The sequence below is a fragment of the Sebastes umbrosus genome, chromosome 17 (assembly GCF_015220745.1).
Source record: "Sebastes umbrosus isolate fSebUmb1 chromosome 17, fSebUmb1.pri, whole genome shotgun sequence".
Lineage (NCBI taxonomy): Eukaryota > Metazoa > Chordata > Actinopteri > Perciformes > Sebastidae > Sebastes > Sebastes umbrosus.
This window is the reverse complement of record NC_051285.1, coordinates 15,915,514-15,942,793: the sequence shown is the minus strand read 5'-3', so window position 1 is coordinate 15,942,793 and position 27,280 is coordinate 15,915,514. Positions and strand designations below refer to the sequence as shown.

The 27,280-nt window shown below is 38.8% G+C and overlaps 2 protein-coding genes across 5 annotated transcripts; both read right to left on the bottom strand.

The window, feature by feature from the left end:
• Positions 1-665: 665 nt before the first annotated feature.
• birc2 (baculoviral IAP repeat containing 2) lies at positions 666-11,501 on the bottom strand. 2 transcript variants are annotated; one of them, XM_037747773.1, is made up of 13 exons: positions 11,374-11,501; positions 8,090-9,060; positions 7,697-7,977; positions 7,159-7,461; positions 6,277-6,559; positions 5,226-5,325; positions 5,029-5,107; positions 4,882-4,930; positions 4,493-4,735; positions 4,246-4,344; positions 3,534-3,689; positions 2,935-2,976; positions 666-1,003 (listed from the first exon to the last, which is right to left on the bottom strand). In XM_037747773.1, the coding sequence occupies exons 2-13, from the start codon at positions 8,181-8,183 to the stop codon at positions 810-812; spliced, it is 1,923 nt and encodes a 640-aa protein (XP_037603701.1). In that variant the 5' UTR covers positions 8,184-9,060; positions 11,374-11,501; the 3' UTR covers positions 666-809. The 2 variants fall into 2 exon arrangements, with proteins under 2 accessions (XP_037603701.1, XP_037603700.1); XM_037747772.1 differs by lacking the exon at positions 11,374-11,501 and adding an exon at positions 10,560-10,632.
• Positions 11,502-12,054: 553 nt separating this feature from the next.
• Positions 12,055-26,028, bottom strand: LOC119475268 (transcriptional coactivator YAP1-like). Of its 3 annotated transcripts, none has more exons than XM_037747785.1 (10): positions 25,971-26,028; positions 25,738-25,811; positions 25,199-25,438; positions 21,611-21,810; positions 20,672-20,826; positions 19,868-19,969; positions 19,536-19,636; positions 18,977-19,095; positions 18,206-18,306; positions 12,055-15,960 (listed from the first exon to the last, which is right to left on the bottom strand). In XM_037747785.1, exons 1-10 carry the CDS (start codon positions 26,011-26,013, stop codon positions 15,782-15,784), a joined length of 1,314 nt encoding a protein of 437 aa, XP_037603713.1. In that variant the 5' UTR covers positions 26,014-26,028; the 3' UTR covers positions 12,055-15,781. The 3 variants fall into 3 exon arrangements, with proteins under 3 accessions (XP_037603713.1, XP_037603715.1, XP_037603714.1); XM_037747787.1 differs by having other exon boundaries at positions 25,894-25,989; XM_037747786.1 differs by lacking the exon at positions 19,868-19,969.
• Positions 26,029-27,280: the final 1,252 nt, after the last annotated feature.

Genomic DNA, 27,280 nt, shown 5'->3' with positions numbered 1-27,280 from the left:
CTTATCTACACTTGCTTTGAGATTGAGGACTACAGTATAACCGAACATGAATCACATCTGTAGGTTATGTAGGTGTTGCCTGTACTTGACACACTAAAGGCTTAATGACCGTCTCATTGATACGTCTGACAATTTAAAAAAAGATTTAAACCTTCATAAAACTGATATTTACTGCAGGGCTGCTATTATGCTTTTGAAAAATCATGTTATGGTAATACAATCTTATGTCATTTTAACTGAAGTTCTTGTTAAATGGGTTGAGAGATAAGTATAATGCAAGGGTTTCTGCCAGTGTATTGACAGCCCAGCGGCTCGCCGGGCCTAAGTTGACTTCACGCCAGGCCTAAGCATCGGGGAATTATATATTTATAGTTAATAGCATTTTAATTCGTTGGCTGTGAATGTGGCAGTACAGTTTAGGCTGTCGGTGAATAAACGCTACAACTCCTTGAGACCAAAGTTCCCATGTCCTTTTTGCCACAGTCTATATACTGAAGGGGGTTAACCCCGAATTTAGCCACAACTTCGGCTCAGGCTCGCTTAAGGTGGGCTGACCGTTAAGGTGGACCAGCTCATCAGCCCCCGCCCCCCCACCCCCCGGCTGCCGCTGCTGGTCATAACAACTATTCTGGTGGAAACCCTGTATTGTAATGAATAAGTTAAATAAAGTTGAATAAAAATCTGAGATCAAATCAGGTATTAATGTGAACATTTCAACTGACTGTATTCTTACATAGCTATCAGATAAGGTTATATCTGTCAGCTGTATATAAATTGATATAATATTACATTCAATTGCAGCCTCCCGGTTATGAGAGGAAGGTTCGGACCGTGCCTTTAACCAGGCCTCTGCAGATAGGGCACTTTCGCAGTGATGGCGCACACTCTTTGCACACCACCAGGTGTCCACATGGGATGAAGACGATGTTGACTTCTTTGTCCATACACACCTTGCAGGTACGCTCCTCCTGCAGACGCCGCAGCTGCTCCTCCATGGGGAGGTCTGCAAAGACAGAGAATCATTTGTCCCTAAAATCCAACATGGTGGTACATTCCTGCTAGTCTTATTTATAGTTTATCGCTCTTTAGATGGTGTCAAATGACCCACAGTATTCAAACAGGTTACATCACTGTTAAACTCTACATTAAAAATAAAATAAAATAGCTCCACTTAGTATTAATGGCTATAGCTGCAGGTCACACAGACAATACTATATTACACATATGACACATTTTTTTTCTAATTTCACATCATGGGGTTGATTTGAAGTTAAGATCAAGGACTAAAATAGAAGTTAGAAAGTATTTCACAATTAAAACAATTAAGCAAAAAATATTAAAATATCAGGATAGTAGGTTCTGCCTGATGTTCAAGTGTTATATGTCACTAGAAACTGAATTTGAATCATTTATATTTGAATTTGAATTGCTCAACTTGAATAATTGTATTAAAAACTGAATGTATATTATGAAAGTGATACTCACTGGAAATTCAACTCTTCTTGTAAATAAATTTCAGTTTATTGAGACACACATCCGGTCGTTGAGGAAACGCAATCGAGTGCAGATTCACACAACTCCAGAGGCCTGTACTACGAAGCAGGATTTAGCGTTATCGAGGTAACTTCAGGGTTAACTCTGGGTTTTCCGTACTACGAAGCTGGTTCACTTCTTTCCGGGGTAGATCACCATGGTAACTTATGCTGAAACAACGCCCCATTTATGTGAACGTGCTCATAATGAGATTGGAAAACCCTGGGTTGATTTACCAAGTTGATAACCAGCTTCGTAGTACAGTTTAGCGGGATCTCGTTTGTTAGGGTTAGTGAAGCCAGATAACGAGAAGATACCCTGGGTATGTTGAACTCGCTTCATAGTACAGGCCTCTCGTCCGTGTAGCCTATGTTTTGATGGTTTGTTTATTGATTAAATCTTGAATCTAAAGTGGCAGAAAGAAAGGTTTGTCTCTGTGAAATATGACAGCTACAGTAACTTGGAAAATAGCGATATGATTTACTGTTTATCAGACCACAAATGAGACAAGAAATATAAAGCTAGAGCACAACTCTCTGTCTACATCACTCCCCGGAGACTACTTTGCTGTAAGGAGAGCGGACAGCTCTGGAGACAGACCTTCAGTTAACGTAGCAACTCAAATTCAGCCAGCACCAAACCCAGCGCCAGGGATCGGATCCCGGACCATCCTTACTACCCGCCGGATCAGCAAACTCTGTGTTGCTGCCACAGGTTAGCCAGCCACCAGCCCACTGTGATCCCCGTCGCTGGGGTTTGAACTGGCTTAATTAGAGTTGCTACAGCCGCTTACTGAAGGTCCGTATCCAGAGCTGCAGCCTGCTCTCCGCCCGGTCTCCAGAGGCGGGGAGTGAGGTAATGTTAGACAGAGGGAGTGCGTGGTGCTCTAGCTCGCTAATTCTAATCTCATTTCTGGTCTGATAAACAGTAAATTCATCAAATTCAGAGCCTCATATCGTTATTTTCCAAGCTACTATACAGGTCTTATTTCATGGAGACGGACTTTCCTTTCTGCCATTTTGGATTTAATCCAATAAACAAACTATCAAAACGCAGGCTACACGAACCGGGATTTCTGTGATTCTGCACTCGATTTCTCTTCCTCAACAACCAGATGTGTGTCTAGGTTGACTGAAATTGAATTACAAGAACTGAATTTGAATTGTGAGAAATGAACAACTGAAACATTAAGATCCAAGTTAATTGGAATTCAGTTCCCAACTGTTAGTTGGGAACTGAATAGTTAGAATAGAAATAGTAAGCCAATTTAGTTTCAAATTATACTATTCAGATTCAGTTTTTCAGTGCCATTATTTAAGTTAAACAATTCAAATATAAATGATTCAAATTCAGTTACTAGTAACACATATTTCTTTCTACCCGTAAGGTGTGTCTTAATACCTGAAAGATCTTGGCTTGGTGATGCAGCTTCGTTTGATTGGGCTGAAAATGTGAAAGACAACATGTCGTTAGCTCAGGCTTTGGTTAATGCAAAATGGGAACAAGATACTCTAGAAACTATAATTACCACCTCGCAGTTGTATACCTCCGCCAATCAGTCAGGTTAAAGTTTACATCCTCATGTCTGTAACTGTCATCATTTTATCCTGTTCTGTTCCTGTTTTATCCATTTGAGTTCTGGCCAAAACTTGTTTTTTGTGAGGTTACAGTGACCTTGACCGCCAAAATGTAATCGGTTCATCCTTGAGTCCAAGTGGGTCAAATTCCCTCAGGTCAAAGTATAATATGACAAAAATGTCACAAAAAGTCATAAAAATGTCATACTATACTATGTACTTATTAAGAGCTATTTTATGCTTTATTACTTAAGTTTTGGTATAAGATAAATCATACCGAGCCTAAGCTTTGTTTTTAGGACAGAACAACTTCAACAACTATATCAAATGTTTTTTTACTTCAGTGTATGCAATTTGAACTCGTACTGTATGTTTTCTCCATGACAAGTGCAGAAAATCTGTGGTGCTGTGGGAAAGACGTACCCATGAGATCTCTGAGCAAGTGGACGTCGTTTTTCTGGATCCAATTGCGGAAGACCTCGGCCGTAGCGTTTCCCTTGGTGAGGACGAGCTCTATTAGCCTTGCAGTTTGCTGCTGAGCCGACGTCTGAGCCTTAAGACCGCTGTACTCCTCGGTAGCTGCAGGTTAACAGGGAAGAGTTACTAATAAATCGAGAGGCTTCTGTGTCATCACTCCAATTATTCCGTAAAAAATATGATTTTGCTGAATAATCGCTTGTCAGTCATGATTATTAATTTTGATGAGCATCTGCATTATCTGATTATTATAAACCACTGAACTACAGTGAACCTTTTGAATAAAAATTAAATAAATCTGCTATACTTATTGACTGAATATTACACTGACTGCTTGTTGAAACAATCATATACTATTATACACCATTAACTGTGAAGTCTCATGGGAAAACTCTTGACGTTGACAAATTGTCACAATTTATGAAAAAAGCTCTAATTTATTAAACCTTACCTATAACTGCATTATTCACTTTATTTCTACACTTGTAATTTTCAGATCTGATCAGAAATACTTCAATGTCATAGCTGTTGAGAAAATCCTGCACCCCAAAGTAACTAATTAACTGTCCTTTCTTCTAGTGGAGTTACAAACATTTAAAAGATTTGGTTATAGTTATTCAAATTTCAGATTAAAACCCAGGAAAAAAGAGAAACTTACATAACACATTTTGCTCTCTTAAATGCTCCAGCACTGGCTCCACACTCTTTAGACGCTGGATCAACGCTGCCTGGTGTCTCTTCACAAAGGTGAAACCATCTGAAACAAAAGGAAGAAAATAAAAGGAATTTATTCAAATGTTTTTGCTGGCCTGAGAGCAGCTGATCGCACGACTAACACTGGAATTCATGGTTGTTCATTTTCATGGACAACACATTGCAGAGATATCTATATATTTTCACTGTACCTGATGCCATCGCCTCCGCCAGCATCTCTCGCTCCTCCTCCCTTTTCTGGTCCTCGGCACTCAGCAGGTCTAAAACCAGCTCCTGGACTGTTCTGTAGTTCTCTCCGCTGGTCAGGATCTTGCTCTGGACTGTTTGCTTGACTAGACTTCGCTCAAAGCCCATCTCTAAAGCAGACTTGATCACAGGGGTGTTCATCATGACAGCGTCCTCGGATCGCTCCTCTCCTGGACCGAGGTGAACCACTGAGAGGAGGAGAGTGTAGACGCGTCAGGATGGGTGGACTTCCTAATTTTTCATCCCATTAGGAAAAATGTCTGATTGTATCGAGTCTAGAGATCCACTTTCCAAAAAATTCACTTCTCTTGATTTTACATTGTCTCAAACTCACCAGGTGGATCCACAAACTCTCTGGAGCTGCTGTCTCCATTTGTTAAAAGCTTTTGGGGCAAAAACAGAAAAATAAGCTTCTTTAAATGATTTGTTCTATGCCAAATGTTTGAACCAATAACAGATTTTTATGCTGTTCTCTCCTGACCTGCTCAAACAGCCGAGGGAAGCGAGCCTGGATCTGGTGAACAAACTCTTGTCCCTTCTCCTGGAGCAAATATTCACACCTGCAATTAACACAATGAAATAGACAATCAGAATATTTGTCTTTTACTACAGTACTAAGTGCTCTGGATAACACATTTTAACATCAAATTAACACAAAAACAATTAAACAGCATTTACCGAGGGAACCATTTAGCATGTTCCACCCAAGGATCATCCCCGGACTCCCAGCATCGCAGGCCTCCATCGCAGCAGAAACACTTGACGTCATCGTTACGACCTTGGGGGCAAACAAAGTGCTTTCAGTGTGACGTGGTTTTAGGGGGGTTTCATAGAAAGAGAAAAAAAACGTGGTGATTCTGATAAAGACGACTGTTTGAAACCAATTTGAGTTGGGTTTTTTTCATCTTTCAATTCCTCTTTTGCTTGAAACCTTTAGTAGTAAACTGATCCCATTTAAATTCTATATTTAGTATTAACATGTGATCACATTTATAATAATTTATGTTCATCTATGTCCCTAAAGAGATATGTCAGGACTTTCCAGCTCAAGTAAAAAGAAACTGGACAAATATATGTACTTGTCTGCAGTGGACACCCCCCAAACAGGGGGAAAAGCTCTTACTGGTATTAAAACTGTTGCAAGGAAGGGAAAATAAATAATTTCATTCCAACGTTTCATCTGCACATCATCAGTAAGTTATGTGTAAGACTTTTAGGAGCTTTTTGTCTTAGAAAAAATAAAAATAACACCTCTATCCTCTAAAAGTATTTGCTATAAAATAAAATAGATAAAATTGTACTTTTGGGGGGTTACAGCTTATGTTTTGGTCCTAAAATTCATTCAAACTTTGTACAATTTGTGCTTTTTTAGTTAGTTTATAGTTTTTCTGAATTAATATATGTGGAAAAACATTCAGTTTTTAATAAAATCAAAGCTGAATTAATTTTATATTTTTTCAGTCTCCTTAAACCTGCAATAATTTACTTTTTTGGCCACTTGGGGAGATCGCAACAAGCTGGAAACACAACACTAACATTATCACCATACAAAGCATATATGATCTGTGATATTGCAGACATGGACCCACATTAGCTTTCATTTGGAGCCACCTGATGAATGCAAGTCCAATATTCATCCTCCATCTAGCTGCTACATGCTTCTCCTTATCAAGTTTCTGTCTGATAAGGAGAAGCTCTGATAAGCTTGTCTCTTTAATATTGTCCTTACCTACATAGTAGAAGCCAGCTTTAGCCAGCTGGTCAGGCCTGACAGGGATACGAGATGGCCAGTTGACAAAAGTGAGCAGCCTCTCGTCGCTCTGCTGCATGGCAGGGTTGGACACATTACTGAGGGCTGGGGCTCCTGAAGACAGTTGAGATGGTACTCCTCCTCCAGACACAGCTCCGGCCAGCGACACGTTGTCAGCTCTGTCCCCCCGCACAAAACGACAGTTTGGATAATGCCTCTGGTGCTCGGATACGGCTCTGTCACCTGGCTCCCAGTTACTCAACTGAAAATACAAACAAAAACTTCTGTCATGTACACTGTTCAAGAAATTATCATATAGACTTCCTATATAAGCTGGGTCCAACCAATATTTTCCTTTATCATTCAAGTCCGAAGGCCTATTATGATTTTCTTTTTTGTGTTTACTTTCTCTCTATTTTCTATTTATCTTTCTTGCTTTTTGAAAAAACTATTTTGGATGTTTTCTTTCCCCTAGTCTGCAAGAAGACTTGACACACAGTGGTGAGCTACATCTCAAATTAATCTTCAGGTTCCCAGCTTTAAGACAATGTACACCGCTTCCATGTGACATATTGGTGACCTGCTAGCTCCCCCTAAAGAACCCCTGACCCCCCCTAAAAAAGACAAAAATACTTCTAGGGTAAAGAGGGGTAGAGTGGAAAAAGTTAAGTAATACAAGTGATACAACATACAAGAAGAGCAGGGCCACAAAAACAACATGTACAGATTGAAAAGAAGATAATCCAAACAAAATGGATAGTAAATCTAAAATGTGTGCTTTTGATATAATAACTCTTTAGCTAAACTAGTCGTCTATTTGCTAATTTGAAGCTGGGTTCATGCTACTGTGATGATACACACCTGTCCTCCACAGCTGAAGCAGGCCACTCGGTCGCCCTGGCCCAGGTAGTAGAAGCCTGCCTTGGCGAGCTCAGCAGGAGTTATGATGGAGAGCGCCCAGGGGTGGAAGGAGTCCAGGCGATCCTGCTCTCTGCGCATGCTGGGGTTGTGGCATGTTGGTCTCTGGTGGGACATGTCCTCTACACCACGAGAACTGAGTGGGCTGGAGGGTAGTGGATTAGAGAAGCCCATATTTAGGTAACCGACTGCCTCTTCACCTTGGCTTACTGTCGGGTTAGGAGCAGCTGGGCCAGGACCAGAAAGCTAGAAGAAAAAGATGCAAAATATTAAGATTTTACTCTGGGAAGGGCAACTACAGTACTCAACAATATGGTGCAACACTATATGGAGTATACTCTCTGATATGTCACAAACAGATTCTGTCCTCAAAAACAAAACTGTCATTAACTATTCTTCAGCTAAGATTGTACAAGATATAGGGGCAACATTCTTTTATAAAGTATATCTCTTATTTTTAAGAAACTTCTGGTGATCTTACTGGCATGGCTGGGGCTATGCGGAGTGGGGAGAAGGCTGAGTGAGAGGAGGAGAGCAGGTTGGCTGTAGACGGGAGGCTCTGGATGAAGGAGCAGGCAGGAGAGAGCTGTCTGTGTTTCTCTGTTGGACAGTCTCCAGCCTGCCAGCCCTCTGCCGTCACGTTACACCTGAAACACTGCACCCGGTCGCCCACGCCGGTGTAGAACCAACCTGCCCTCGCCAAACTCCGTTCTGTGACTCCCGAAGCTGGGAATCGAGCAAAGGTAGAGATGCGGAAGAGCTCTGGGGATGAAAACAACATCATAAAGACACATGTCCTTAAGAACATATCAGAAGGTTGGAAACAAAAAATATCTGATGTCTGATAAAGTGAAAGAATAAAAGAGACTGGTACCTGAGGAGTTATCATATTGCAGGTCAGGTGGAGGCCCGTTGCGACACAACCCCATCAAGAACGGGTTGTTTTTGAGTTGAACAAGAGTTTCCATTTTTGTATTTAAGTTTAGAAATATGAAAGGAAAAAGAGATGTCCTTCAAAGGGAGAGGGGTTTGAGAAAACCCAAGGTCTTGCTTTCTCACACCGACACACTCACTCACACTGCAACGGAAAATAGTAAAAATAGATCAGGGGGCAGAGGAGGTGGAGGTGGTTAACTCAAATCGAAAGACAGAAACAGTGAAGAGACAGTGAAAAAGAAAGTGAAGCTAAGTGTGAAACTTAGTGCAGAAGAAACAAAACTACCAGTCCAGCAATCACCATCGCCACACAGTATTGGATGCAAACTCCATGAGGAGCCATGTGCCACATCCCATTCACCTAAGCCTATACTTAACACCTGGATCCATTTTACCTGTACCTAGTAGAGAATACTACCTCTGAACATTTAACTGCTGAAACTTCAATATTTCTGCTGCGGTTACAGGTCTAGGTGATGTACGGCCAACAAAACACATCCCGTGCAGTAAAAAAAGGATGAACTATTTTAAAAAGCCTAATTAAAATACATCCTCAAATCAATAATCAGAATATTACATGCTGGTCAGATCACCCAGGATCAGTATACACTTTGTCATCTTGTATATTTAGCACAGTCATGTTTAATAAATTATCTAACCATTCAAACTTAAACATGCGGTTTGTGATTACGTGTACGAACATTAGAAATTAAATACATGTCTCAAGCCCACACACAAACACACACACACACACACAGACCAAGGGATATGTGCTCTCAAACCCCTCCCCCCATCTCGGACATCCCTTTTGTAGGTGTTTAAGCCACCATAATTGAGTAATAAAAAAACAATGAGAAAAATGTAATCCTCCTTTGGTAACGTTCCTCTTTAGTTTAATGATAGCAGGACCTGTAGAAATAAAGAAAAAACAGAAAAACATTGAGTTGTGTTCATGTAGAGGATTTTAACCACTTAAAGCCACAGTCTGTATACTTCACAAACTCATAGACCCTTTGCCAGGTTTATCATTACAATTTGCAAAGTTCACATCAATATAACTTTATTTTCAATTCTACTCAAAATTCCAAGATTTCTAAGGAAGATCAATATGTAAAGACCATTGATGGCCACTTTCATATTAGGGATTCAGCGATATCAATACTGGATCGGATATCTGTGACAATGGGGCCGATCTATTAAATTCAATTCTATGAAATATTGGTAAGGAAGATGCATAAGATTTTGTGCATTCATTCACTGTTGAATAATTACAACGTGGGTAGGCTTCAACAATTATTTTACCAATAAATCTTGCAATTATTTCAATTATTTTCAATCATGTATTTACTCTGTAAAATATCAGAAAATAATGAAAAATATGCATCACAATTTCCCAAATAAATGATGTATCACACATTACAGGGGTACTTCGGTGATTTAGTATTGCATTTCCATAAAGCTGGTGAAGTCAAAGGAGACTAGATAGATAATGGTCAAAATCAAAGCGACAGAGGCCGAGATATCTTGATCCTAATCACTGGATCCTACATTTCCCATAATGCAATAGATAGCATCATTGTTGTTTGAGTCCATGTACCCACGTCTTTCAAACTTCATGCCACCTGTTTGTTATGCAGACTTTGTTATAAATGTTTAGTCTCTAAACCCAAGCAGAGATAACCCCAATGACAGTCGGGGTTATTTTCTCAGACTTTATAAAGCTTTTCCAGAGCCACAGATGAGTCATGAAACTAGTACAGTTATTTCCACAGGCCAAGTATTACTCCCCATGACAAATAAACGGACTATCATGTCGTCAGAAAATCAGTGGAGTGCCCCTTTAGTGTCAATTTCCTGTTGAAGGACAAAATGACTATTCAGCAACATTCAACTTAAGTCTTTCATGGGAAAGGAAACTAATATTTGTTTTAATTTACTGGTATTTTGTTTCCCCACAGGGTTTGCTGGGTACTTTCCTCAACATGTGATGCTAACTAGGTAACTAGGTTACAGGCTTATTCGCCACTTCCTGTTTTAGCTTTGGTTATATTGTGGTTCAATTGCTTTAGCTAACGTTAGCGTTTAATATTTAGGAGGGCTAATTGGCCTGATTTGACATTGGTTTCGGCTGTAAAACATGATCAAATTAGCTAAAACACAGAGTTAGCTAGAAGTTGTCGAGTGCTTTGACATTCAACGCCCACAGAAACCAGTTAGACCAGATCAACGGACGTTAGCTTGCTGGAGCTAGCCTCGTCTGCTGATAGCAGTTAACTAGCTGCTCGTTCATCTGTGAAGCAGCACGGAGGAAGGAAAATAAAACTGTCTGGTTTGAGTGACACAGACACAGGAGACAAGACATAAGACAGCTCGGTAACGAGTCTTTTCCAGTCGTGTGACATACTCACCCTTTCGTAATTCAGTCGGTACGGAAAGTCCCAGACAGACAAGAAGCGTCACAAATAACACCGCCGCCTTTCTACTTCCGGTCGTATATACGTGCAAACGTATATATATGTATACATATATATACACATATATACTGTATATATATATATTTATATATATATACAGTATATATATATACACACACACATATATACTGTATATATACTGTATTTAAAAATATCTATATAGATTTATATATCGATATAAATCTCTCTATATATAGTGAGGAGTTGGAGCACATTTTAACTACTTTACATACCATTGGATAATTGAATTTATAGCACATCATCATATTTTATATACTGATCATATGTTTTGTTTGTAATATCTTAATCTGTGAAGTTACTAGTAACTCCAGTTGTCAAATAAGTGGAGTAAAAAGTACAATATCTACCTCCGACATGTAGTGGAGTAGAAGTATAAAATAGCATAAAACTGAACAACTCAAATAAAGCTAATTAAAGTACCTCAAAAATGTATTTCAATACAGTACTTGAGTAAATGTACTTAGTTACTTTCCACCACTGTACATATGTTAATACCTACTATGTATTCAATGAAAAGAAAAAGAAAAATTTACAATAAACAAATTTAGATATTTCTATATATTACAGTACAAACAGAGCTATGATAATATTCATAAAAACTGCATATGAAATTGTCTTAACTATAGCAACAACAATGATATTCTGTCAAAAGTTTAAACAAAATCTATTATTTAGGTTATCTAAAGTTAAAATAATGGTACAAAGAATATTCTCATAAGATACTTACATAGAAGCCTTGTTGAAGACGAGTCAGATGTTACGAGTCACGTAAATCATTTGAATGGGTTAGTTCTGTGTCTGGTATTTCCCTAACTTCCTCTACCATAACCACTCCCCCTAACAGGCCTCAGTGCTGTTCATTTTACTGGCCTTAGTCATACTTCATGATTTACTTTTCAAAAATGTGTGTTTTGGGATGTACCTGTAATTTATTCAAAAATGTTCTACCCCTGTCCCCTCTAGGGGGAAGCTCAAATAATATCAACTTCTCTTGGAAATCCCTACAGCCTATGTTGCGTTCAAGAGCAGAATCTACAAGCTTTCAAATGGATAATTATAAATAAATTATATAAAAATGTATAAATCCAGGGCTCTCTGGGAAGCAATACTGACACTGAGTGGATCATATGATGAAATAAAGTAACTGACTGATTGATCAAAAGGCTTGTTGTGAACAGTACTGTTTACAATAAAGTTTATATTATTAAAGTATTTGCATATTCAAAAACATTTTTCATATCAAGTGTTCAATTCATACTGGGGCAAGCTATAAATAATAAAACACAATCTGCACCAGCTGTCACTTCCTACCATACCAAACTGACGTCAATGAAGTTAAATGAACATATTGTGTAAATAGAAATACAAACACAATAAAAGCCAGTAATCAAATAAAGACATCAAGGTGTAGTTTTACAACCATTGGACAAGCCACACTAGAAACTACTACTTGCCAGGTGTATTTAAAAGTTTATTAAACAGAAACTCCTTTAAAATGATTACAGTGAGAGTAAGAAGAAATATATTTATATAAAGCACATGCATAGGTACAAAACAAGTCTGATTGCCTCCAAACTCTCTGTAAATAGGATAGTAAAGATAATTATATGTAACATACATAGCAAGTGTCATGCATGCTGAGATAAATAAAAGGCTAGGTAGTGTGTTGCATTACGTGTATGAACAGTAAGTCGCTCCAGGCCCATGGTACTTTGATTTAGAAAAGATAAGGTGACTTGGCTCTTTATTTGTGGATGTTGTGAATGTAGTCTTTGCCTCTAAATACTGTATATATCTATAGATAGATCTATCTATAAATATAGATCTATCTATAGATATAGATAGATCTATAGATATAGATCTGTCTATGGATAGATCTATATCTATAGATCTCTCTCTCTCTCTCTAAATATATATATATAAATAAAGGAAGCTGGTTAGAAGAAACACTCACCAATAATTAACAGCTTCAAATTCAGATAAAATATAAAAACACACTGCAGAAACAACCCAGCGGATAAAAAACAGATTATATACTTATTATATAGTTTAACTAAAAGGGAGAATTAAAGAGCTCCCCTTATTAACGATTGCCTTCTGTATTACAGCACCAGATAGCACTTGCAGTTAGAACAAAATATACCAAGAACACAGCATCCGCAATTAGTATGTTGCTTTTCTGAGGAGGCACAACAGGGTCCTTGACTCTCCAAATTAAGTCCATTTTTAAAGCACAATATTTCCTCATTCCCACTTACAAAATGGCTCTTTAATAGTGGAAAACAGAGATAATTATAACCCTATAGAGTGGTAGCAAACTAATATCTTAATGGCACTGATTATTACAGGATTATTTTAAAAAGGACTCTACCAGTGATTTTGCATTTTTAGTGTATTTACAACAAATGACATACATTTTACATCACTGCCAAGTATTTAGCAAACCATGCTGCTCTGCTTTAGAAGCTTGAATGTGTTTTTTTTTCTACTGTTCCGGTGCACGCGATTCGACAGTTATCAGGCCATTAAATAGGTGTTATCAGTCGCTGTAAGCACCATAGATGTGGGTCACTAGAGGCCTACTAAGCCTACTGTGTTGTAAAAGTGAAAGGTAAAAGCAACACGTTCTAACATATTGTAAAACTGAATTAAACGTCACTTTTTGAACACAAACAAAAAGGCTTCTTTAGGTTTAGGCAACAAAAATCACTGAAGTTTAGCGAAAAAACATCCTGATTTGGGTTCAGCGCCTAACTTCCATTTCTGCTCCTGACATAATCACTACAGTCACTAGAGGTTGCTGACGTGTTCCTTTATACCTTCTTTTGATGATCTACCATGTGATAAAGCCTACTAGTGGGTGTAGTAGTCCCCTATTGACCCACATCTATGGGGCTTATAGCGACTGATAACGCCTAATTAATAGCCTGACAACAGTCTAATCGTCTGTCCAGGCATCTAATCCATAAGCGTCCATAAAATATGATCATTTATTATAAGATGTTGAAACTTGCTTCTGTTGTGTAATTCATTTCCATAGACTAAAAACAAACCTATGATGCCACTGAATGAATAAATGTTTAAGATGTGAAAAAGTAAATTATTAGGAATGTATTAAGCCAATAGTGGGAAATGTGAGAAAAATGATTAATTGAATATCTTTAATTTATGTTTCAGAGCCAGTGTAGAAGCTGCTCTGGCCCTGATGGCGACTATGTGGCATCATTTCTTAAACAAGGGGTGGACATAATAATATCACAACTGTACAATATCATGCATCATCCCATAAAACAAATCTCCAATAAATACTACCATTGTGAAGCTTATATTCAATGCTGGAGTGGACAAAATAACTGGACATTTTTACAATAAAATGCAATCCAATACAACAACAAAAACTAAAATAGTATTAACGAAACCTGAATATTAGTAACTTCAAAAAAGGGGATTTTATAGCAAGGCTGTTGCAGGGTTTTCTGTAGGGATGCACCGATACCGACTGACTCAAATAGATGGATCGGATAAATTCAATACTGTGTTTATTTACTATATACATTATATACTGACATTTTAATTCCTGTCTGAGTTTGATCAATTTGTTGCTACATTAAAAATGTTTACACTTGAATTGTAATTCCTGATCGTTTTGAAGATTTTTACCAAGTTGATGGTATACGATATATTATTTTAATAATAAAATAAACAATTCAGTAAATGTACATCTATGTATTTATTTGTCATATTTAGTTTTATAAAGTTAGGAAGGTAATGTTCAAGTCAAGCCTGATGTTGCCTTACACATAACAGAATGATCCATTCACTTCCACACAGTGAGGCATACAGTTTATTAATTAACACTGGTATCTGATCAGTATTGACCGAAGCCCAGGTATCGCTATCGGTATCGGGACTGAAAAAGTCGGATTGGTGCATCCCTAATACCTAATGGGACTAAATTTGTCAGAAGACCAGATGCGTCAGGATTACAGTTTCCTGGGGGAAACCCTGTGTTGTGTTGTATTGCATTATACTGAACATGTGTCCATTTACTGTAGACATCCTCTTTATAACCCAGCTTTCCTTTCTGTAAAGAGAAGTCCTAAAACACACTTTATTGATTCCATATCCTGTAGCCTTTATTAATCTAAATGTGAAGGCTTTGATTTGTTCGGAAAGAAGTCTCCACTGTGACCAAAGATAAAGCTTATCCTCCTTAAATTAATTATGAAAAACTTCAAAGATATACCACACAGACTTATAAGTGACTCTGATGAGGGTTTTAATACTTTTTTTTTGGCTTGTGAGCATCTTAGCTGAAAGTTTGAGAGTAAAACCTCTTATTAGTGTTCTTAATCTTCTACTGGCTCACCACAAGAGGGCGTCCTCTCCCCCTGATTTGATTATTTTGAGCATTATTTTTGATTTTCTTGAATCAATGTAGTGTTAATGCAGATCATTTCTTTGATTCATCTCTTGCTCTCAGTCCTGACGCTTGTTAAGAACACGTTTTGGACAACTAGGAGCATTAAAACCACAAATTACAGTCTGCTTAGAGGTAGTAGCACTAGATGTTGCCCTTTTATCCCACAAGCCTATATGAGGTAACCAGGGCAATGTGGAGATTTTTCAGCAACTTTTATGTTAGTTGAACATGTCTTTTTTTTTTTTTGCATTTACGCAACTGCTACATGCAGACTTCATTGACTTGACACTGTGTTTTTAAAAGTTTTGTTGCAAACACTATTACCCATGTGGGGATAATAAAACAAATCTGTACTCTAAAATTAGCTGTGACGCACTTTACCAGAGACGTGGGGAGCATCATCTGGGGTCGATGACTAAAAGGAAAGGAGCGTTGTAAAAATATGGATGCTCCGTCATGCATCTCTGTAAAACCAGACCCAAAAAGAGGAGAACACCAGCAGCTTACCACCTTCTGCGAGAGTGAGTTTTTTTCATTCCTCGGGGGAGGGGGGGGGGGGGGGGGGGGGGGGGCGAGTAGTGTTAGGATCCATCACACAACAGTAGCATTTTCCCTCTGTACCACTTTTGAAGCCAAAGTTTCTCCAGATTTCTCAGTCGTGTCACGAAGATTTGATGTCAATCCATATTTTGGGGGCGGTTGCTGGGTGTGTCTATAGCCAGGTGAGCAGGCTGTCTCTGTCCATGTGTGACCCAGAGAGTACGGTCTCCATGTCCATCAGAAGGTCTGAACTGAGACCCTCGGGGATGCAAGGCATTAGCTCCTCGCTCTCAGACATCGGGAGCACAGGCATCGACTCCTGTAAGGTCATCGAGGAGTCGCCGGAGTCACCTGGAAGTATTGAGAGAAGAAGACAGAAATGATTGAAGTGTGCTGAGGATGTCGTTATCAACAGAAAGCTGGGAGGAATTTGGGACATCAGGGACTGTCTCTAACCCTCTGAGACCCAGAATAGACCCGTGTTTGTCTTTTTAGGGGGGTACAGGAGGTCTTTAGGGGGAGATAGCAGGTCAGCAGTAGATGTCACATAGAAGTGGTGTACATCATCTGAAAACTGGGAACCTGAAGATTAATTTGGAATGCAGCTCAGAACTGTGTGTCAAGTTATTCTAGTCATAAATAAGAAATACAAATTAATTAATTAATTCAGTGATTAAAATAAATTGTAAAATTGTATAAGGGCTTAGAACATTATGATAAAAGTATGTGGTGGTCATTCCAATGCTCTATTATGTCTCATAAGTTGTTGCAGCACTTTCTGGGGTGATACCATTTGTTATAAAGATTTGGTGCTAAATTTAAAAAAAATGTACCACTCGAGAATTGAGAAAAAATTATCAATCCCTCCAAAATGACACATTAAGAAACCAAGACCTTGAGGAACCCCATAGAAAAAGCCATGCTGTGATTTGGTATCAAAAACCTTTGACATTTGGAGATTTCTGCAAAAACGTTTGGTGATTAGATGGCAAGCACTTCAGTTCTGGAAACTGCTCAGAAACTTATTTTCAATCTACCTAGGAAAGCCATCCATCCTCTAAATGGTCTGGGTCTCTAGTTTGTGGCTGTAAAGTTTCATGAGGCTTTGATTATCCTAGAGGTCACCACAGGTCATTTTATACAGTGAGGTCAAGTTTCCAAAATATTCTCACTACAATGAAATGGCTACTATGGGGACTAACATCATCACACATGAATACAATTGGGATCATTGGATCCACAAGAGTCTCAGCTTTCCAGTGATACTTGAATTTCCCTCGGGATCAATAAAGTTACTATCTATCTATCTATCTATCTATCTATCTATCTATCTATCTATCTATCTATCTATCTATCTACCCAATTTATTCAATCCCAAGACTGTTTATGGACCCCAGTATGCAGAAATATTCAAATACACCATTTTAGAATAGGCGAAAATAACACATTTATACTGCATTCAACAAACTGCATGTTTTTTTGCCAAAAACAGTATGCGATTATCATAAAGTGGGCATGTCTGTAAAGGGGAGACTCGTGGGTACCCATTTCCAGTCACATATCTTGAGGTCAGAGGTCAAGAGACCCCTTTGAAAATGGCCATGCCAGTTTTTCCTCGCTAAAATTTAGCCCAACTTTGGAGTGTTATTTAGCTTTCTTCCAGACAAGCTAGCATGACATGGTTGGTACCAATAGATTCCTTAGGTTTTCTGGTTTCATATGATATCTTATCTCTAGGGGGTTAATGTAGCTGGACCAGTATGTGTAAATAGAAAGTGTGTATGTACATTAATATGCAAAAAAATAAACACAAAGAAATACGAAAGGGAGCCGCTGAATGCACAAAAATGAATAAGCTAAATATGTGCAAAAACAAAACAAATACAGATAAATAAATAGGAAATAAACAGGAATCATCGTGACATCATTTGGATGCTACTTGAGAAAGAGCGCAAAGCTCGATACGTGTTGCAATCCAAAGTAGCTGCCAGTCAAAGCATTTTTCTGTGTTCTTTATGATATTAAATGTCTGCATTTGTAATGTAATTGGCATATTAAATGTTCTCACTTCTCTACATTCAGCGGCTCTCCACTTTTTTTTCTTTGTGTTATTACTGACCCGTTTGGGTGCGGTTTTTTTTTCGTGCATTGTCTTTGGAAAGGTTACTGTCAGGTGAGCATATTTTCACTATGAGTTATACCAGTGACTACTGGTAGGCCAATATAGAAGTCAGATTTTACAACCAATTTCTTAAGCATGCCATAGTTCTTAGTTCTAATATAAATAATTAAAAGAAATTACAGCTAAATAAGCCAATATTGTGGCATTATCACTGGCAAAATTTGGGACGTGTTTACTCAATCACAAAATAAACTTCTTCCCATTAGTTGCAATATAGATTTAGATCAACAGATGTTACATCTGGACACCGTGTTCACCATTACTTTGGTTTAGGTAAAAATACACATATTTATAAATGGGGTTTGGAAGATTGATTTACCACTTTTCCATTGTGGGAATCCCAGTACTATCTTTCTGACTTTGGTGTGTGTGTGCATTTGTGTGTGTGTGTGTGTGTGTGTGTGGGTGTATTACCAGTGTCCATGTGATCCACAGAGCTCAACATGTGGTCTGACGTGCGGGGTAAGCTGCTGACGCTCAGACCGCTGTCAGTGCTCTCGTTGCGAGAGTGAGCACTGCACAAACAAACACACGTAAACATTCCTTTATATCTGTTCAAAAACTGGAATGACCAGTAGAAACTCTGCATTGAACTGACAGTACACTTTATGGAAATTACATACAATAAGTTAAAGTTTTCACTGGCACAACATAAATATTTTTCCTGAAAACAGCTGGCAGCGAGATTGAGTAAAGTAGTAAGCTTTTCATTATTTCTACACTATTTAACTGATTTTACTTTAATTAAAGGTTATGAATACTTTTTTCCAATTTTGTCTCTGAATGAGCACATTAACACTACAAAAAAAAAGATCTACAGCAGATGACAATAATATATAAGGGATAATGTACAGCGAGCCGGTCATTGTTGTGAAATGAACCCCGACAGGGCGATGGTCTTGCATCACCCCGAAGGGGTTTATTTCACAACAATGACCGGCTCGCTGTACATTATCCCACTCATTACACGGCTACTTACTTAAGAAATCAATCATTTGACACAAAATGCTCCACCAGAGTCCGACATCAGAACTGTGCCCATAACAACGGTGTGTTATACACAGCAACGGTCTATTATACATAGCAACAGCCTGCTATAAATAAATAACAGTCAGTAGAACGTCGTGATTGACCAATCAGAATCAAGTATTCAACAAAGCTGTGTAATAATAAACATGAACTCACCCATTAAGTGTGGGTTCGTGGTTGGAGGCTCTGATCCTAACATCCAGAGAAGGGACAAGTGTCTGTGCGTTCCTGTCATGGTCCATCCCACCGGGCATCTGGTTCCTTCCTCCTGCCTCCTACAACACACACACGCTTGTATAATGTCATGTAAAACTCAAACTGTGTTTACATGAAACAATTTAATTACTGTTAACTGAATATACAGCCTAATACAACCAGATAACAGTAATAACTTAAATAAACTTTTTTACAATCGTCATATAGATGCAGGTACATAAAGGAAATTTGACCTCTGCATTTAACTCTTCCTAAGCGCTTTTTAAGAGCAGTGGGCTGCTGTAAAGAACCCGGGGAGCACTTTGGGGTTCAGTGTCTCGCTCTAGGACACTTCGACATGTGAACAGAAGACGGGGATCAAACCGCCAGCCTCGTGATTTAAGGACGACCCACTGAGCCACAATCGTTCCCGTAAGGCAGCTTGTGTAGTGTGATTTAAAATTTAAATGCTAGAGTTTTGGGGCGGCACATCCAAGTAGAGCTTTATTTAACCTCTGACCTGTGTGATTTGCGGAGGGAGGCCTTGTTTGCATCTGAGCCTTTCCTTTTCCTGCCTTTGCTGCAGTGCCAAGCCAAGGATGCCAGGGTTCATCTTCTGGGCTGGAACATAAAATTCATAGGAAAAGAAAATTTGGACAATTAAAGTAAATATTTCAAGTTTTAACATTTCAGCAATGACATACAGTATATGACAAAAAAACTTGTCAAAACTTTGCGATCTTTCTTATTTCCGTTGCCAAACAGCAACTTTGTGATGGTGGACATTGGAACAAAAAATGCTTCTCATTGACAAACAAGAATTGTCAATTCAGGAGTTTGATAGTGGGCTACCTAGACGCGGGTCGACCCATGCGGTGGACTTATTTATGTGATCGATGTAGTACACCTCTCCATCTGCAGTCACAGCCTTCTCCCAGCATTCAGGCAGTGGACCTGAACAGCAGTGAAAGTACACAGTGAGAAGGCAAACGGTGGATGGAGTGCATGGAGTGTTGAGAGTAGGAAAGTAAAAACCCTTCCCATGTCCTTTAATGTCTGTGTAGCTTCTAGTTTGCAGAGGTTTTATGAACAGAAGTGAAGGTTAGTGGGTAAATAGTGACAGTATAGTATGTTCTGTAGAGTAAGAATGTACTAACCTATGTACCCTGAGTGGGAGATTGTAAATAAACTACAGTAAATCAGTATAAAGTATGCAATACTGCTCTTGGTGAAAAAAGAGGGGTTTTACTTATGAAGGGTCTGCTCAGCCAAATTACAATGCACAAATTCAACAGCAACATCTTTTTACAGAACCACTGTTTCCATTCTTCTGGATAATCCAATGATTATTGTTATTCAACCCTTTAAAATTTTGACATGAATGAAATTTATTCAAAAGACAACAATGGTCCAACATGCTATAAAACCTGTATGAATGAACTGCTTGGATTGATTTCAACACAGTATGAATGTGATAATTCCCACCAAAGTCACCAGAGCCATGGATGTAGAGACCAAAAGAGAAATCCCAAAGAAATCACACCCAGCAAAGACCTGTTCCGCTGTTGAGGCAGTTATGAAAAACAGGTCTTTGCTTTTATAAGAAACTGGATGGTGAGAGGGGTGGGGGGGGGGGAGTAAAAAGCAGAGTGATACCTGTCTCTGGATTGATGTTTTGTGGTTGTGTAGTGGGTGCTGGGTTGCTGAGGGAGTGGCTGTGGATCGGAGTGCCAGAGATGGGATGCTGAGCCACAGCTGACTGGAGCTGCGAAAGTCGGGGGTCGTGCCAAGTGGTTGTCTTATCCAGGTGACTGCAAACACACAACAAGTCTAAACGTATCTGCATCTGTTAAACCACTGCAGCCTGATGGATAAGACGGAGCAGGAGTCTTTTAACCTCGGACCTGCTTTACCTGTACTACCAGTAGCCTTTGACAGGAGTGTGAGCTGTCAGGTTATGCGCTCTCATGAATGAAACTGGCTGAAACCACACGGGTTGCAGAACTAGTTGGAACATTTTCTGGAAGCATGCTACTGATTAGCTTGAGTCCCGGTCATATCTGCACTGCTGTTGTCATCGTTTCCCTTTACTTTTAATATATTCTTTCTTTTGGAAAATATTCAAGAATGATATTTTATGTAACAGGACAGGATTCCAGGGAAAAATCTAAAGAAACTCCCGCTGGTGCATTTAAAATAGGATTAGTGCAGGAATGATTGGTTTGATGATCTAGATAATACTTTGATAATTTGAATCAGTCATTTATCAAGCAAAAATTAAGAAAATCTGCTGCTCTCAAATGTTCAGATTTGCAGCTTTTCTCAGTTTTATTTGATTATTAATTGAAACTCTTTGATTTCTGGACACTCAGCAAGCATTTTGAAAACATCATCTTGAGCTCTGGGAAACTGTGAGGGGTATTTTCACTATTTTCTGACCATTTACAGACCTAAAATAATCATCAGTTGCAGCCATAAACAGTGCAGATGTAGAAATGCAGATGTTAGAATAAGGTGACTCTTTGGGTCTTCCTAAATGGAAACCCTTCAAGTAACCCCGCAGTGCGACAGATCAAACACATTGATAAACCTTACTTGAGGAAGTAACGTTGGCCAGTAGGCGTTTTGGCCATTTCCCAACCGTGGGGGAGTGGCACGTCGTCAGGTATGATCGGTGCCGCCGCTACATCTGCTGCTTGAGTGGAGAGGGAGTTGACTGGGAGGGAGGCAGGGGAGGAATGGGCGCGGACGTGATGCGGAGTGAGGGAGCCGCACACACCTCCATCCGAACTGGCCTGACGAGAAACAAGCAGGGTTAACAACTCCCACGACAAGCCACAAACAGCATTCGGAAACATAAGCCAGCAGGAAGAAAAGGTTTGGATGGTAACCGGAGAGAGGCAAGGTGCAAACACAAACGCTTAGAGGATGAACAGTAAAACTGGCTGCTTCACTTTAAAATATGGTTTAATTACTTGGACTAAGAAGTTTGCACTGTTTGGCTACGATTATCTGAATGTCCTTTACGTAGCTCTCTGTGAAATGTGGTGAACAGATCAGTCACAAATGCTGATTGAGTTGAACAAATTTAAGAAATTATAATGTTTGAGCCACATGTACAAATCTAAGAGACAGACTCAAGGTGTGTTTGCTGGTCTTAAAACAAATAAACGCCATTTAACATGAAATTTAAGTTGTTGGAAAGACAGCTTTGTTTGTAATAGTATTGTCACGATACTGAAATTTCAAACTTTGACACAACACTTTGAAAAATATTGGTATTTAATACGGTTTTTGATACCACAGGGAAAAATTGACACATCATTGAGGGCATAAAATTGTAATAAAAGATAAACAGCAGCGTGTGTGTCAACTCGCTTTCGGAGAGAAGAGAGAGCAGAAAGCTAAGCTGGTAGCTGTGTATTGAAACTGCGGAAAATAAGTATTGAAACAGGATCAAATATTCAGTATCGATATGTATCGATTAGGGCTGTCAAAATTAATGTGATAATAACGCGTTAACGTAAATTCATTTTAACGCCACTAATTTCTTAAATGTATTAACGCAACTTACGATTTTTAGTTTGTAGCGGGCTCAGTTTTAAAGCTAGAGTGAAGATACTAGCTTGTCTTGAAGGAGGAAAAATAACGCTGCAAACTTGCGCTAAGTTTTGGCGATGAAAAACTGTCATGGCCATTTTCAATGGGGTACCTTGACCTCTGACCTCAAGATATGTGAATGAAAATGGGTTCTATGGGTACCCATGAGTCTCCCCTTTATAGACATGCCCGCTTTATGATAATCACATGCAGTTTGAGGCAAGTCATAGTCAAGTCAGCACAGACACACTGACAGAGAAATATAGAACTATCCAGTCAATGCTTCCTTTGTGGAGCTTAATGTTCACAGAGGACAGACAGATTAGGGATGCAACTATTGATTACTTACATTCTCAGTTATTCTCTTGATTATTTTCAGTTCATTTTAATTTTAAGAAAAGTCTGCCACAATATATTTTCCCAAGGTGACGTCTTCAAAGTTCTTGTTTTATCTGACATAACAGTCAAAACCCAAAGACATTTAGTCCACTATGATGTAAAGCAGGGAATATTTAAGGAGCTAGAACCAAAACTGTCTAAATCAAGATCATCTGCAACCATTTTCATAATCAGATTATCGTTTTAGTATTTTCAATGCAAATCTTCAATAGTAAAAATGTGCTGGTTCCAGCTTCTCAAATATGTGGATCTGATACTTTTCATTGTCATACATGATAGTAAATTGAAAATACTTGGACTTGTTGGTCGAATAAAAAAACAAGACATTTGAAGACCTCACCTTGTGCTGTGGTAGGAAATTGTAATGGGCACTATATTTTTCAACTATTTTATAAGTCAAACAAACAATCAAATAGTAATCAAGAAAATAATGTGTAGATTTTAGCATTAAATCTAATCAATCAATAAAAATAATTGTTAGTTTCAGCCCTAATCTAAACAGTTATCTATTCATTATTTTAATTGCAGCAGTAGGCAGATTGGAGCAATATTTTCAGAAACATCTTGTAGTGTACTGTTTAGCTGTAAAATGAGAAAGTTTGTGACCCGGCAGCCAAACTTTCTCATTTTACATCTAAACAGTACACTACAAGATGTTTCTGAAAACATTTGAAGAGAGAAAAAAGCATTACAGTAACAGAATATTGATTCATATTTGATCAGCGCTGCCTATTTTGACCGTTTGATTGGAGTTTGCGAGTGATTGACAGCTGCCTCCGTTGGATGAACAGACAATAGGGAACGCTCTCTCTCTGAAATGACCTGTGATTGGCCAAAGTCGATTTTTTTAAAGCCTGTAAACAGAGCCATGAGGATGTGCAGAAGTCTAGTTTACTCTCAGAGTACTTAAATTATAATATGCTGAAAGGTTATTATGGAATTTTTGCCCAGTGATGCCAAAAATATTCTGCTTACTGCCACTTTAATTAATTGATCAACTTCAGGAGTTTATTAGATGGTTATTAATATGTTGTCTCTCTATGAGAAAGGAGGTGGACAAAATTAGGGATGTACCGAATATTGGGCTGATACTGACTCACATAGCTGGATTGGACATCTATGACTATGGGGCTGATCTATTCAATTACATTTGATGTTTATATACTATACAAATGATATACTAGAATTTTAATTGAAATTTTTAAGTTTTGACCAATTTGTTGCTGCATTAAAAAGGTTTACACTTGAATTGTAATTCATTTTGAAGATTTTTTAAGAAGCTGCTGTTATGATTGATTATTTTAATAATAAAGAACAATTAAATACATTTATGTCTATGTATTTATTGGTCATATTTTGTTTTACAAGGTTAGGAAAGCGATTATATGTATATGTGTTTTTGTATATGTATATACTATATGTGTATGTATGTATATATGTATACAGTATATATATATGTATATATATATATATATAAATAGATTTTATTTTATTTTATTGTTTTCCATTTTTTATTTATTTATTTTTTTACTTGTGTATATTGTTTTTACTTATATATCTATTTTTTGTATATAATATGTTTTTTCCTGTATCTATACTGGCTTATTTTATATTAATATTAAGTTTGTTAAGTTTCTCTGTACCGAGAATGTTATTATTGGGGACGTTTGTGAATGTTTGTTCTGTTGTTTCAAAATGAACAAAAAAAAACAATAAATATAATAGAGTTATTCTATAATTAGGGGTACATTTCATATCAACCAAAAAGTGAAGAAATCAGTTTTCTTTTTTGATAAATAATTTAGTTGTTACCAGAATATACCCCCTAAATGTGCTAAATTCATAAATTGCCAAGCTTAAGCTCTTATGACTTTTAAAATATTTAATTAAAATAAACATTTGATTCATTATTTTGTCAACTGTGTTACAGACAAATGTTGTACTACACATTTGATAACGCATTTGTTTGAAAGTTTTTGAGTCTATTCACCAGGGGGTTTTAAGGTTGTCTGTGTAACTGATTTGAAAATATGAAATTTGAGCTTCATAATGGACATTTTGTGGGATGCTATCAGGAAGGATGAATATTTTATTAAAAAACAAGGTTAGGAAAAAACTAAGTTAGGATAAGCAATGCAATGATGAAGTGAAGCCTGATGTTATTAGCAGTTCTTAGCAGCCTACTTGTCTGGAGTGTCCTCTGGAATCCGGCTGCCTGAAGAAGGAGTCCGGCAGCTTCCTCATCCTCATGGGCACTGAGGACGGCTGTCTGGCCGTCTTGCTGGGGTTCATGACGGCGCTGAAGAGGGCCTCCAGCTCCGTCTGCGAGTCCCCGCGGACGTGCACGATCTGCTGCCCGACCGGAGGCGCGCCGCCGCGGTGCGCGTCCATGTCGCCAAAGTTTTTGGTGTCGAAACTAAAAATCTGTCGAAAAGTTTCAGACGCACAAACAAAACAAAACAGAGAAATTAGCCACCAAGGCGCGTAAAAACACCAGAAGAGTGCTGGAGGAGTTCTGATCCGGATTTGTTTACACTTTTAAACCCCCCCACCCCCATATGAACTTTAGTGTCCTTGTCTTTGCTGTCTCAAGCTGGAACATCTCGAAAGTTAATCAGCTGCGAAAAGAAACCAAACCAGCGCGTAAAGAAGTCGAAGGAGCGCGTTTTAACGACAAAAAAAATCAATGTGAGCAACACGTTACATACATGCCTCCCACATACCTTCAAGCAGCCAGACCGTTTCCCCCCTCTCTCTCTCTCTCTCTCTCTCGCTCTCTCTCTCCGTATTCCTGATCCTGCAGGGAAAAACAATAAATTGGAGAAATCACAGCCGGGAAAACACTCAGACGGACACTTCTATCCGATGCAAACTTTCACCTAGAAGCTTCCTCAAGTGAAAAAAACAAAAACATATATGAGAAACTAAGTTGGAGAAAAGTGATTTCAGCTGAGACCTCCAAAACTTTTTTTCACATCCACTGTTGAGTCCAGATTCATGTGATAGTGCTGAGGGGCGGGGTTGTTGCAGCCTGGTTGTTTAAAGTTGCGGCAGTTGCAGGGGGAAATATTTCACTCTGTCTGAGCATACATAAAACATCAACACAAGACTTGGAACACAAAGTTATTGTTTTATTTACAGTTCCAATTGTATCAAATACTTAAAGTCCTGAAAAATGCATGGAAATCAGTGCTATTAGAGTCAACTTTGTGCGGTTTGGAAAGAGGCAAAGAGGGCCAAGTGGAGACAGAGGTGGCAACCAAAAAGAGGAGAAATTAGACTTTTTTCGGGTCTGGGTCTGGTCTGGTTTTGGGGGGTTGGTTGGGGAGGGGAGTTTGGGAAGTTGCACTGAGAAAACATCCGCCCCTGATGAGGCCAACCCAGCCGGAGCCTGTTTGTCCATGAAGCCGCAGCGTCCTGCCCTCTAGTGGAAAACATGCGCACAGTGAGCCGGAGCTCAGCTGGCCAACACATTGAATTCAAGAAAATACTGTGTGCCTGGACTGAACTGCTGTTCTGTTATTATCCACTCTGCATCCAATAAGTCATCCAATTATTGAGCCTTTATAATCCACCAAGTTAATATAAGATATAGTGGACATAGATAGTCTGGTTAAATCAAATGGTTATAGAAATTATTAATGCATATTTAAAGGGACTGTTTGTAACTTTCAGAAATGCTTGTTAACAGCGACACCTGTGGCCGTTAAGTCAACGAAAGTCAGCGTCGGGTTCGCACTTGCTCGCTCTACATAGACATGAACGAGCATCGCTCAAAACAGTGAGGCGACACACGTCAGCTAAAACCACAATATCACTCTATATTTCACCTGCTTGGCAGTAATGTTAGCTGACTAGACGAAGGTCTCTCCATAAATCAATGCTGATCCTAGTGTTGGCTTTTAAAAGCTGGTCGGTGCCGGGGCTGAAGCAGGAAGAGAAACATTATCGTCTCCCGACTGCGCCCGCAGGGAGACACCGGCACTCGGTCGTAGACGATAACGTTTCTTGCTGCGGAGCCCCGTCACTTCACAAGACACGGAAAACCTCTGTTGGTCTGGAGGAGCTGCAGCATTTATTTCTGCACAAACGTTCTCTGTACATTCACTAGATATTCTCAGAGCTAAACTAACTCTTCTGCAGTGTGTAGTGAGCGCATATGCACGTGTAGAGGTGGAGCGAGACAGCGAGAACGCGCGCGGTGTGTGAGTGAAGGCAAGCAGGCAGAGGAGTAGAGACTCCGGCCACACGTGAGCGTGCATATGC